The sequence below is a fragment of the Tympanuchus pallidicinctus genome, unplaced genomic scaffold (genome assembly GCF_026119805.1).
Source record: "Tympanuchus pallidicinctus isolate F22 unplaced genomic scaffold, pur_lepc_1.0 scaffold8, whole genome shotgun sequence".
Lineage (NCBI taxonomy): Eukaryota > Metazoa > Chordata > Aves > Galliformes > Phasianidae > Tympanuchus > Tympanuchus pallidicinctus.
The window spans coordinates 49,811,180-49,824,675 of NW_026294802.1; the positions used below are offsets into that span (position 1 = coordinate 49,811,180).

At 44.0% G+C, this 13,496-nt stretch overlaps 1 protein-coding gene across 2 annotated transcripts in view; it reads right to left on the reverse strand.

Moving 5' to 3' along the window:
• Positions 1-13,496, reverse strand: part of BRINP1 (BMP/retinoic acid inducible neural specific 1) — an 80,594-nt gene that overhangs the window by 19,768 nt on the left and 47,330 nt on the right. For both annotated transcript variants that reach the window (XM_052668627.1, XM_052668629.1), the window contains exon 3: positions 4,639-4,829. In XM_052668627.1, coding sequence (XP_052524587.1) covers positions 4,639-4,829 — 191 coding nt within the window. The remainder of the gene's footprint in view (positions 1-4,638; positions 4,830-13,496) is intronic.

The window sequence follows — 13,496 nt, forward strand, 5'->3', positions numbered from 1 at the left end:
CTCGGCCAATGTGAGGAACGCTTTTCTCTGTAGGATTGCAACTACAATGATGCACACCTGGCAGGAGCAGAGACTATTTATGCAATTCTCTACACTGGTTTCTAGTAGAAACAAACAATTTAAGTTGCGTATAGGTGGGTACAGAAGACAAACTAATACTGCATGTACCTGTTTAGCTTCCAGTGGCCATGAAAATGGGTAAGGATGAAGGGGAGCAATAAGAGGGAAGATCAAATGAGAAAGTTAAGCTAAGCCAAGTCTCCTTTCTGCTTTGCCTCCTGTCCTAGTGTCTCTTTTGGTGAATTTAAGTAGAGATAATGTGGGGTAAGGGATAGCAGGTGACTTTGAGTCAGTAAGCACAGGCAGTTTGGTAGCGAGGCAGTTAGATCTGATAGCACCAGGCATCCTGAATGTTAGCAGAAACATGAATCTAAAAGAAACATGAAAAGGACACAAAGCCGAGAAGTTATATTTACTTCAAAGTTCAATTTGTACTTCGTGAGCTAAATGAAAATCCATCAGAAGCATAGAATACCATCCTGTCTCCTCGATGGGTGAAGCTCTGATTTTAATAAATGAAAAGAAAAGATGCTGAAGGTGGGAATGTGCATTTCTACATAGCTCTCTTATGGAGGTTTGATAAATGAGCCACTGATGAATTCATTGCCCCTGGAAATGATGGCCTGGTCAAAAGAAAAAAAACCCACATTGCTGCTACTTAGGCCAAGAAATATTTTGCTCTCCAGAATTTTTGCAGGTTTTTTTTTTTTTTTTAGTCTACAAGTGCTTACTTTCCTTAAAAGTGGTGATTAGCTGAAATAGTTTGATTTACCCCCAAAAATTTGTTTTAATTACATTAAAAAAAAAAAACAAACCCAAAAACCACAAAACCTTGTAATCCCTCTCCTTTCCCTGGACATGTTCCAGACCTCATCTGGAAACCGAATGTCTGAATTAAAAAAGATTCTGGCTGAAAATCAAACTATTTTTATTGTTGTTTTTTTTTTTTTTTTTTTTTTTTTTTTTTGTTTTTTTTTTCCCTAGCAATTGATACATCAAGGATTGAGATTTTGGCTTTGAGGTGAAAAGTGGAAATTTCTGATGGAGCAAAGATACTTGTCATCAAAATAATGGATTGGTTGAAATCTTGCAATTGGCTTCATGAGAACAAAGTGGAGATGTCTGGCGTGTAACGCTCACTCTTTCATACTCTTATATATTATCTCTGACCACACTTGTGGCAGAAACTGCACCATCATTATTGACTCCCAGGAAAATATTTTCCCTGGAAAATGACCAGGCTCTGATTTCCCTTCTCACTTTAAGCATCATCACGCATTGAGCAATGCGTGGAGCCCTTGGCAGGGATCAAGGCTCTGTCGCATCCACGCAAACAGCAGAAAGTTCCTGTCCTGGAGGACTTAAATCCAAGTATCCAATGAAACACAACAGGTGCATATAGCAAACACTCAGGAGAGCACACAGCAATGAGGTGACAGTGATTAGTGTGAGAAGCAGCAGTCACAGAGTGCCAGGTGCCTCCTTGCTGTCAGCACATTTCCAGGTCTCATTGTCAAGGTGGATTTTCACAGGGGGATTGAAGGAAGGTCAGGCTTTGTGAATTTTCATCAGGCAGCTTGTTTGCCACTGGAAGGACAGCCGTGTGGGAGAGGTTTGGGGGAGCAAAGTGGTGTGCTTTGGGGCAGAAGTATTTCTCAGCTATTTAGCTGTGTGAAGATGCTGCAGACATTAATAGGGCTTCACCTCCACTGCACATGGCTGCAAATGGAAAGGGAAGACCTGGAGTGATGCTCCTTAGCTGCAGCTCTCTGAGGAACCTGCGGGATTCAGGCAGCACCAACACTGGGGTTTCACTAGGAAGTGGAAAAAGCAGCTGTTTGTGGAGAAAAAAAACCTGATTCCTCCTTCTGATAGCTGAAGCACAACACTCAGGAGCTTTTCAGCGCAGGGTCTAAGATATTTAGCTAGAGAAAAGCTGTGACTGGAGATGCATTGGACAGAGAGCAAACTGGCTTGAACTACTCAGGCAGTGACACCAATTTCAGAGTCAGAATCAGCCTTGGACCCCCCAGACAGCATGGAGTAGGCAACGAGCCACTGCAACAGCTCCTAGACATCAGAAAGGAGAACCCAACGCTTTGAGATGCTGCAGATGAAAAGTTTTACTGCAGAAGTCATCTCTTTTGCTCCCTGAGTTGTCTGAGTTCTTCCATTGGGAGGAAGAAAGGTGAGGAAAGTAAAGCCCTTGAGATTTGATGCTTTTCCTGAAGGACAAATTCAGTCCCTAGGAGGGAAAGGTGCTGAGCAGAGATAACATAGCTGGAAACCTATTCTTTGCACATGTGTGCAGACCAGGAAAAGCGCAGCATCCCCATGGAGAGTGCGCGTGAACAAGCAACCCTTAGATCAAGAGAGGTTAATAGACTTTTGCTGCATTATTAAGTCTTAATTTCTCGTTTATTAAGTGGATGCTATGTTCAAAGTTGTCTTTCCTTCAGGGCTTTCCCTGCAAATTGGCTCTCAGCTCTGTGCGCTCCATCCTGGAGCATGGATGCCCTCGAAACGACCCTTCACCAGTTTCTCTGTCAGAACTAAACTAGAGTACAGCTGGATTTTAGACGCTACAAGGATCTGGATGCTCCATGAAAGGCATGGAGCCTGTTCCTTCTGTGGCCAGGTGTGAAACTCTCTGTGTTTGCCCTGGGCTGGCCTGATCCATCACCCAGCCTCCTGGGGTCGGTGCAACAGATAGCACTGAAAAGCAACAAAATTTCTTTTGCATTTGTCATTCATTTGCAACATAAGACATCAGGCCATGTTGCAAACCCCTGTAATCCAAAGCAGGAGTCCTGGAACTTATTTATTTTAGGAGATCTCCTGGAGGTCTTAGGAGGGTCAGTGCATGTCTGGTTTTATGCCCCAGAGGTCTTGTTTATCCCACAGACTGTGCTAAGAGTGTGCCCTCCTTGCATAATGTGCGCTCAGCCTCATCTGCATCTTCTGTAGGGCTGCCACTGCCAACCTAAATTCTTTTTTTCCCCCAGTGTTGCTCACTGTGCTCTGGGCTGATAGAGCAGTTTGCTCTCCTCTCCAATACCAGTTCTCATTGCAAGTCTCTGCATATTTAAAATTGTTGTGTTGTAAAATCAGGAGAAGAAACAAGACACTGTGAATAATTCACAACCTCACCCAGGCAAAATTAAAAATATATTTCAACATCAAAGGTCTTTCTTATTTCAGATTTCCAGGGATGTGAACAGGGAGACAAGGAAAAAAAGGCATGTCGATGGAAAGGAAAGTGAGCCCCAGTAGAAAACTCTCAACACCTTCCTAGTTTCCTACTTGGCTGCTTTGGGCTCTATAAAACACAGTCCTAAAAACCATTTCCTCAGTGAAGAGGATTTTATCCTTACAGCAAGTTCTTCAGTGCCTGATGCAGGCACCGCTCATGCACTTCAGTGCATGGAGACCTTCTCCCTCACATTTCTTGCTGATGGAGCAGCCAGTTTGAGCGGCTGGGCAGGAGGAGCAGCCTGAGGTTCTTTGAAGGATGCACGCTGCACAAGAGGTCATTTGCCTTCAGTGGAACTGTGCCAATTTACTTACCACCTCATTTGTGCATGAATCACATGCACACATCTAATCTCATCTACATCTCATCTGAGCATCTGCAGAATGCTTTGGGAATAGGCAGACGGCCAAAAATTCCTCAAAGTTCACTACAAACTTCACAGTGTGGCAAGGGTGGAGGTCAAGAGCAACAGCAACAAACTCTACTGAAATTAAAATCATTTACCAGTGCAGCAACCTTATGGATACATGTTCTCAGAGGAAAGGAATTTAAATGCATGCCCTAAAACAGTAAAGAATGATAAAAATGATATAATGAAAAAAGAAATCATCATGAATTTTTAAGAGGAGATGCTGATTTTCACCCCTCATATTCTCAGTACTCAAAATGTTAATGCAGCAGCAACACCAGTGCACTCACATGGTTAGTGGCCATACAGTTCTCTGCCTTCTGTTACCACTAGACAAATTCTGCCTGCACATACAAACCTCTCTGCAGTCCTTGTCCACTTTACATTTCAGTTGTGATTTTCCAGCAGTCGGGTCCATGTTGCTGCTTTCCCTTCTGCATTCAGCCCAGACCTTCCTGGCTGCCTCTTCCCCTGCTGCATCCACTCCCCACCCAACTCCTTCTCCTGGGGCTCATTACAATCCCTCCAGTTCCAGCTAGAAAGCATGTCTTCCCTCTGCATTTTGTTTCATACTGCAAAAATAGGAATCAGCCCACTCTATTGCCAAATTAAGGACAGGGGCAGAGGAGCGGCAGACAGGCTCCTGCTAAATGAAGCATGTTTATCTTGCTGCACACCAGCACACACTCTGTTGTCAGAGGAGCACAGGTGCACACGTATCACAGATGCTGAACGTGCACGCGTTGCTCTGTGAATTCATTTGCAAAGGTTTCGGGGGATTTTTAATCCTAATGATGAGCCAGTCTTGGGCTGGGGGTCTCCACGTGGCATGGCCAATGGCCTATGGGTGTTGCCCAGAGCCTTTCCTACCCATACCGACACCGCTGCAAGAGAAGAGCCCGGGCTGTCCACCTACCTCCCAGGGTGGCAGAGATGAGGATGTGGGTGCCGTACTTTTTGATGATGGTATCGATGAACTGCTGCGTGGTGGGTCTCCGGCCCAGGAGGCGGATGCTCCTCTGGAACTCAGGCATCAGGGGCAGTGGGTTGTGGAGCAGGTCCCTTCGCTCAATGGCTGTGTTCCTCACCTTCCAACGGGCAAACTCCCTACGTGACAAGACAGGAACACAAGCGGAGTGAGACGCTGAGTCCGGAGGGGCAAGGAGAACCCCTGAGGGCAGGGAAGGAAGATGGTGAAGGAGATGATGATCCCACTGGACAGCCCCGCATGGATACACGCACGGGGCTACAGGGCTAGACAGAAAGGGAGGGGAGGAGAAGACAAATGAGACGTTACTGCAGGGCAACAACGCACTTCGGGGATTGAGGTCTGGGCTGGTGAAGAGATGGCCTTGGAATCTCCAGAGGAGTCCTGCAGAGTGCTGCATTTCCCTACTAAGAAAGCAGGCTGGCCCTTACACCCCCCACATACTTTGGGGTATTACATCTCTCCCTAAAGCAGCAAATTCTGGTCTCTGTCACCAAATCATAGAATCACAGAATGGCTTAGCTTAAAAATCATCCAGTTCCAACCTCTGTTGAGAGTTAATTGGCCCCCACCAACTCAGATTGCCTAGGGCTCCATCCGTGGACATGGGATGGGGCACCCACTGCTCTGGGCAGCAGTGCCAGCAACTCACCGCCTCTGAGTAAAAAAGAACAGGTCAGTTTGATATACTTGAGACCTGGATCGGTCCAACCATTTCTACATCCTCCTGTCCTCGCATTCACAAGCCATCCTGGTATTTAGAGCTACTGCTCTTGCAAAACAGATGGAAGGAAATGCATTGTCTTCGTCTGAAGGAAATGCATTGTCTCCAAACATCTTTCAATAACAGGAAGTACAGCAAAAGCACAGCTCGAAAAACAGCATATTTACTACACCATCTAAAAGGATCAATTCAAATGTAAACAGGAGGACTGGATGAAAATGAAAGTTTTGTTCATTTTTCTTTTTTTTTTTTTTTAAGTAGGAATTGATTTTCAAATCCCATCTTTTAAACCGATAGCAAATGGTAAAAAAAAAAAATAATAAAGTTAAATGTTTGCAGGAGCATCTCTTCATTGCAAGTATCCACTTTGAAACAACACAAAGGCAAGTGTCTTGAGAAAACCTTACACACCTGTGAACTAAAAACCAGGCCTCTGAAATACATCACCAGCTGAGCACCTGGAAGATGAGAAACCTGATAATGCCCTTTGAAAAATATTGAGCAAGGCCTTCTTAAAAAGGAAAGAATATTATTTATAACCACTCTCCTACAATGCACCTGCGCTATCTTAACCCATCTCCCAGATAATCAAGTCACAGACTTCTCTGTCCCTTTTCATTCAATTATTCCTGTAAATGGGATTTAAGACAAAGATGCATTTAAATAATAGGAATGACAATACCTGGCACTGGCACGGCACTTTCTATCATTGTTTGTCAACCAGCACCTGCAGTCCCACTCTACTGGAGAAGAACTTGACACGCAGGCAGATCTGGAGGTACCATCAGTGAGCTGCAAAGCCAGCACAGCTTTCTGCTCAGAGGTTGACTCTACACCCAGCCAATTTTATGTGTATTAGGTTCTTTCACTTAACGCAATTATGCATGTATTTATTTTGATTGCATACCATCACAACACCCCAGGCTGCCTAACAGCAGTTACATTCATTAAAATAGCAAAGTGGTGGCTTTTTACTTCAAAATGTCTCCTTCCATCTGAGCTAATGCCCCCTCTGTAGCTCCTAGGCTTTCACAAGCCAAGTAAATAGCCCAAAGCAGAACACCCCTCTGATAACATTCTAGAACTCAGTAATGTAAAAACTTGAAATCTGCAGCAGCGCAGGTTTTTCCCAGAAAAATATCTGCCAAAAGGCCAAAAAAAGAGGGGAAAAAAAGGAAGGGAAAGGGGCAGGGACAGAGCAAACCTGTACCTAAGATCATGAGTGCAGAAAACACAGAATATTGGCTCAAAAACTGTCTATAGAAACAAGTACGTTAGCCATGAAGTTATTGCATGGAGCATCGCATTCTTCTACTTTATAAAAAGCTCCAGTACTTGGTTTCTGTGGAAGAGACACATCTGGGGGTCCCACAATTGCTTTCAATGATAAGTAGAACCTTAAAAGTAAAGAGAGCTTCTGTCTGACACTGCAGGGTGAGGGCGCTCTCATCATTCATGATCCCAAACCTGGCTCTAGAAAGAAACCCCCTCTGCACGAAGTAGGAACGGTCCCTTCAGTACAGAGCAATTCTCACTGATGGAGCAGTTACACTGCATGGGAAGATGCAGATCTGGATGCTAAAAGACAGGCAAAGTTTTATAATAAATAGAAATACCCATGTTCCTACCATAAAGACTGTAAGTGTAGGAAAAATGCCATCTGTGCTTCCTCTCCAAAGAGACCATTTTTAGACCCTGTAAAATCAAATGTACTTTTGCTCTCAGATTGCTGCTTCCTGGAAGTGCTATCAGTAAAGTCAGGAGATACTTAAACCCTCCATGGCCAGGATGCTTTCAGAAAGGGAAGTGAGAATACTTCATGCAGTCAGAAAAAATGACAGAAATTTTGCTTTTCACACTCTCAAAATATCTATTCCAAAGCAAAAAAAACAATGCAGCTGAAGCATACAGCTGTTCAAGTAGGGACTTACTGATATATCAACACCCAAACCCAAGGAAAGCCCCTAAGAAGCCCAAGGAAAGTGGATGGAGATGGACTGGGCAAACAGCTACAGTTAAGTTCGTGTAATAGAATGCAGTAGGCAGTACAGATGGAAGAAGACAGGAGAAGAAAAAGACAATTTGGTAAGCAATGTTTTCAGGGGAAGAGTTCTTTTGTTGTTTTTTCTTTTTTTAATATCAGACCCCACATAATCTCTTGACAGCAGTGGCAGGAGGCAGAAGGAGGAGAAATTGCTGCCATATCAGCAACCCTGCCTGCTACCAAGGGACAATTCCAGCCCCCGTTCAGAGTAGAGAAGTCCTGAGCAGCACCCACATCCACACTGAAGCATCATACTGAAGGGGAGGTTTTCTACCTCGTTCTTTCACATGCAGACCCTCCCCAGCACTCCCTGCTCTCAGGGCATACCATGGAGGTGAAAGCCCAGTTCTGTTATCCTCTCCTGTTGCCTAGATGTGTTGCTTTCATAGCTGATGAGAAAAGCTGAGCAAATATGTTATGATGAATAATTTATGCAACTCAACTAACTTAGATGTTTATCTTCAGCACATGGAATATCTAACAGCCAGCTGCAATTCCCTCTAATTTATGCATTATTTGGATTTACTTAGTGACATTCTTTAAGCTGCATTTTTTTAGGTTACAGCATAGTATTTGTATTTTCTCCTTGTGTATTGTTGCTTGGTTGGGACTGGTCAGTCAAATGATGCAGTATTGTCTAGCTTCCCCATTAGTAACCACAAACACCTTTCCACATTTTAAACTTGGCTTCCTCAGTACCAGAATATTTTATATACAAAGCAATACTCTGAACACTTCCATATAAACCATAGAACTCCATGCTGTAGGATGCACTTGAGGACAAGATTATGGTACAATTTTGGAAAACAGACTTGACATTAATGAATATGGCCGGTGAGATGAGTGAGAATTATTGAAGTGACTGAAAAAAAAGGTTTACAGGGAGCGATTTACTTCCAGCCTTGGGGGATAATCCAACCAGTGACTCCTGAAATCTGTGAAGAAACACCTCCAAGAACAGGTTTTCTATTAACTTTCAATGTCAGACTTAATTGCATTTTCTACAGAAGCAGCTGCTGTTGGCCAAAGCAGAATCCATGCTACCCGGCCAGGCAAACAAGCTCTCGTCTGATTGTCACCACAGAATCCTTGAGTCTCTGAATCCTTGGAGGACTCATCAAGGCCTCAGCTTTATGGATGCTGTGTGCAGAGAGGCACTGAAATTCTTCCTTCCAGAAATCCTTCTCAGATGCCATTTCACTGATCATTGCTTCTCAGCAGCATCAGTGCCACTGCCCGGAAAGCGCAGGTGAGGTTCCATGGGTCTCGAGGCACTTTATTAAAGAGAAAAATCGTTCTGTTGTTTGCTAGCTTTCCAAGTGAAGAAGTTGCAAAGAGTTGGCCGGTATTGTGATGGTACCTCCTGATGACGGTTGGGATTAATTCAGTCTTGTGACCCTCGGGGGAAATCCCTGGCCAGGACCTGAACTTCTGCCAGTGGGAAAGCTTTTATAGGCTTCAGAAAGGAGATAAACCTCTTAACAAGGAGGAGAAAGGATCTGTATCCCCGATGTAGAGACGGGATAAGGAGGAACTATGAGCTAACGTCTGAGTAGTGGAGGAGAGGCACTCGTTTATGTTCTAACGTCTCGCCAGTGTAGACAGCCCTTGCTAATGGGGAGAGTACGCAGGAAAATGCCTGCCAGGTCAGTGGAGAGCAGTCTGCTCCCTTAATATCTGGTGAAAGCACTGAAGAGTCTACTCTTAATGGCTGGAAGGGGTAGTGTCTCACTGCTAGTACCTAAAGGAGGGGAGAGGAAAGCAAGGGATGAAGTACATGCAGTAGCCTCAGGGAGGCAGATGTGCATATTTCAGCCCTTCTCCTTTGTCAAGTAAGGGGATGCATTTGATTTGTATATGGCTGTATCTGGGAAAATACTTTCCTTCCCCCCCCCACCCCCCCTTCCTACAGTCTGTGTTAATGAGCTAGCCATCAAGGCCATGCATGTCAGACAGACAGAGTCACTGGAGAGGCCCTGGCGCTCATTAGCACTATGACCCCTCCAGGAAAACACACACACAAAAAAGGGGGGAAAATGCTGAAGAGACAAGTCAAACGCCTAGAATGGGAACATCACCCAGACCCCCACTGCAGCAGCAAAGAGGATAGGAGAATCCAAGGGCAGGAACAGGGAGAGAAGGCTGAAAAGAGAGGCCGTCGGAGCAAATTAAATTCCCCATCTTCAAACAGCCAAGGCAACCAAAGGACGTAAGTGAAGAAATAAGTTCAGTACAGACCTCAGGGATCGTTGCTTGAAACCAAAAAGAAATTAAATGCATTAAACAATGAACGAGACAGAGTCTGTTCAAAAAAAAAAAAAAAAAAAAAAAAAAAAAGATAGAAAAAAAAACAGAATAGAGAGAAACTGAACAAAGTCCGTAACTATCACAATATCATCCCAATGCCTTCTGTTCCTGTGATGCTGCATATGTCAGTGGGAATTGGGCAGAGAAAGGGCACCAGCTCCCTCCTGCTCAGTGGTTCTTTATCTGTGTTGTAGAACATAGCTCAAAAGCTCCAATGGTCATAGAATCACAGAATCATATAATCATGAAGGTTGGAAAGATTCATCAAGCTCAACCACCAGCCCATTCTCCCCATACCCACTAATAAAATAGTTATTTTGTGTGCCATCTACCCACTTCTTGAACACCACCACTTCCTGGGCACCCTGTTCCAATACCTCAAGCCCTTTCTTTGATGAAATTTTTCCTAATTTCCAACCTGAACCTTTGCTGGCATAACTTAAAACCATTACCTCTCTCTTCTCTGGTGAGCAGACAGAGCCTTTCCGAATGAGGCAGCACTCTCTTCAGCAATAGCAAGTAGTAAACATTGCTTAATGTCCTCCACCTGCCCTGCTACACATACAGTGATGTCAGTAGGATGCCAGGTAAGAGATAGAGAGCTCCCAGAGCCTTCTTGTCCTCTTGGGTTTTGGTGTATGCACATCTCCCTGGGCTCATGTTTACCCCTTGCTATCACCCAAGTACCTCAAAATCATTCAGGCTGACGTTTTGGGGCAACCCTATGTTGCAGAGAAGTGTTATTAGCTGTTTGCAGCCAGAACACAGGCAGTATTCAGACTTTGTCCAGGTAAAACAGAAGCTTTTTGATAGCATCAGGAACTGAGCCCAGTGTCCTCTAAAAATCCTCCTGGATGCTCCTACAACAGAGCTGGGATTTCTGTTTGTTTGCTCTGTTTGTTTTTCCTTTTCTCAATCTAATTGTCCCAGCCAGGGGCTGCACAAAGTACCAGTTATCTCCAGTCCCCAGGGCGATTGCTCGTGAGCCCGACTGCAAACAATGCCATGGAGGCAGGGCAGAGCAGGACTGCAGCACTGTAATGCTTATCTTTTACCACCAGATCTGGCTTAATGCAAGCCTGTGCTGGCTATCTGTGGTCATGGTGGGCATGGTGATGTTTTATTTCCAGTCTATGCCCTCAAAACGCCAGACAGCCCCAGGCTGAGCATTGCAATGTTCCTTCAGCAGTTCCCTCTGCAGTCTGGCCCCTTCTCTATCTAGGACAGCATGAAGAAGTCATCCTTCAAAGCTGAGCTTTTCAAAGGCCCTACAGGAATTAGTTTCCTGTGAGGGCTTGGCACTCATCCCCCCTAATCTGTTTAAGAAAACTCTAGTCCATAGATTCAAACCAGTTCCAAATTAGACAGAGGATGAAGACTTGCCATAAAAGAAAGAGGGGAAAAAAAAATCTAAAGAAGTATGGAAAAGGAATAATTTAAGCTGAAAATCTTGTGCATAACATTGTGCATAATAACCAGGCCAGCAGACAGGCTGCCATATGACAGCCAGCAGGTGAATAAGATAAAGAAATTTGATATTGATCTATTGATTAATGCCGTGCTGTCCATGCCAGTTTTATTTGTTTAGGAGCGTGCAACTGCACAGGACTGAACCCAAGGCAAAGTCCATCAGTGCCTGGCTGACTCCAGATACCCATCTAGAAGAAATAGAGTGCTTTGAATGACTGACAACTTCATGTTCCTCAGGACGGTGGAAGAACCTTCTGCTGTTTTTCCTTGGTCTATACTTTGGCCATATGGTCTGGGCTGAGGTGTCTGAGACCTCAGTATCTCCCTCTGTTCTAGGCAATCACTTCAGCCTTCTCCAAACAGAGTTTTGTCTTTTGTCTCTCTGCTATTTTTCTAAAATTAAAAAAATAAAATTCTTCAGGGGCTGAAAATATTGCTTTTTTTTTTTCTTAGAAGGAGAGAGAGATGAATAATAAGTCCAGAATGACATGAAGTTTGCAAGAAACAATAAGAAAGAAAATTACTTCAAAGTTAGGTGGATTTCGTGTGACCTTGAAAGTATCTGGGTAAACAGATTGTTCCAGCAGTGAATTAAAATCTAATCAGACAAACATGACTCTGAGCCTTGTGTTCTCTGTCAGGATGTGACTACACCTGGATCTCTCAGGAGACAGCAAGTAATTGTTGGGTGCTGGAAAGATCGATTTTTTTAAAAGAAGGTGAAACAGGAATAAATGTATTACTAGAGACTCAAAGCAGAGTGATTCAGCATAGGTGAGTATGAGTTTAAAGACGGGTCATTCATTTTGCTCACTATTAAGTTGGCTCAGTATTAAATTTCAGCATATCCAAAACGTGGCCGTGATTCCAGGTTTAATATCCAAACAGCTACCATGGCAGACAACCATAAGCAAGGATAGTAGTACCATCCCATCCACTGAATGAGGTCACTCCCAAGTTAGATATTTCTGCACTCTCAGCTAGCATATAGCAACTTCCAAACTGCTTCAGCACAGAGTAAACTCACCAGTCACTCTCGTCTGTTATCTATTGATCCATTCTCATATTCCACATGAGTCAGCTGGTCCAATTCCCTTCCATCACACCCATCAGGTTACAGTGCAACTGCCTGTGGGACATTTGTTCCACTCAACTTTCACCATAATGCACTTTGTGCAGAATTCATTGCAAGCAGCACAAACCTCAGGCATTAGAGATGCCCTTTCCAACACCAGCCTACTTAAGCTTCCTCCACCCTGGAGACTTGCTTGTAAGTAGTTCCCATTACTGTTAACACCATTTCAGCTGTTTTCAGCATTGTGCTGACGGCGCTTCTTTTGAGCCACTACAATTTACATAGCAGTTGATACTGGCTGCTAGAAGCTGGAGTGACATCTCTATGAGAGCTTCCAGCGTTGTTAGCACCGCTGCAGCTTAACAAACATTAGCAACAATAGGAAGAGGTCTGTTCTGTTGCTGTTTTCTTCCTAAAAGCCTGCCTGAACCAGACGTGGTTTGTTAAGCTACCGAAGAAGCTGTTCTAATGGGCTGCCAGGTCCTGTGCTCCAAGCACTGAAACAGACAATACAGAGACACCCATTCCTTCACTGTGAATTACGATAACAATCACAGGAGATGAAGCCAGAGCAACTCTCCATTAAAATATCTGTGGTCGCCTAGAGAAGCTTGTCTACCAACCAGGCACGCTGAATTCTGCTGTTAAGACTACGATGACTCTGAGTTTGTTTTTTTCACAGTGTGTTCTCCTGGATTTATGTTTCTGTCCTAAGTCCCAGAAATCAAGAGAAAGCAGATGCTGGGAAGTCAAGGAGCTGCCACAAACACACTGTTTTGACCAGCACTGTGAAGCAACAGATGGAAACATCTGAGTCACCAGTGGAGTTCTGAATGATCTTGAGGAAACTTGGGATAATTAATGCAAAATTAGCTTCTCTTTCTTCCAATTCTCTTCTTCTTCTTGTATGTTCCTTTCCTCAGCAAATTATAAAGGGCTGAAAGAAAGGTAAAGCATAGGATGGTGAGAGACCTCACTAAGTTTGAACATGGGAGAAAAATGAAAATTAGTCAGCCTGGTAAGAAACAACAATAATAATGAGATGACTTCATGTTGAAGTGTTTGTTTGGGCTCCAGTAGGACAGAGGTTTAAAATCCACAGGAAACCCTCCTTCTATGGCTAAATAGTACTTGAAAACATTTAACTCCACTATTTCTTAAAGCAA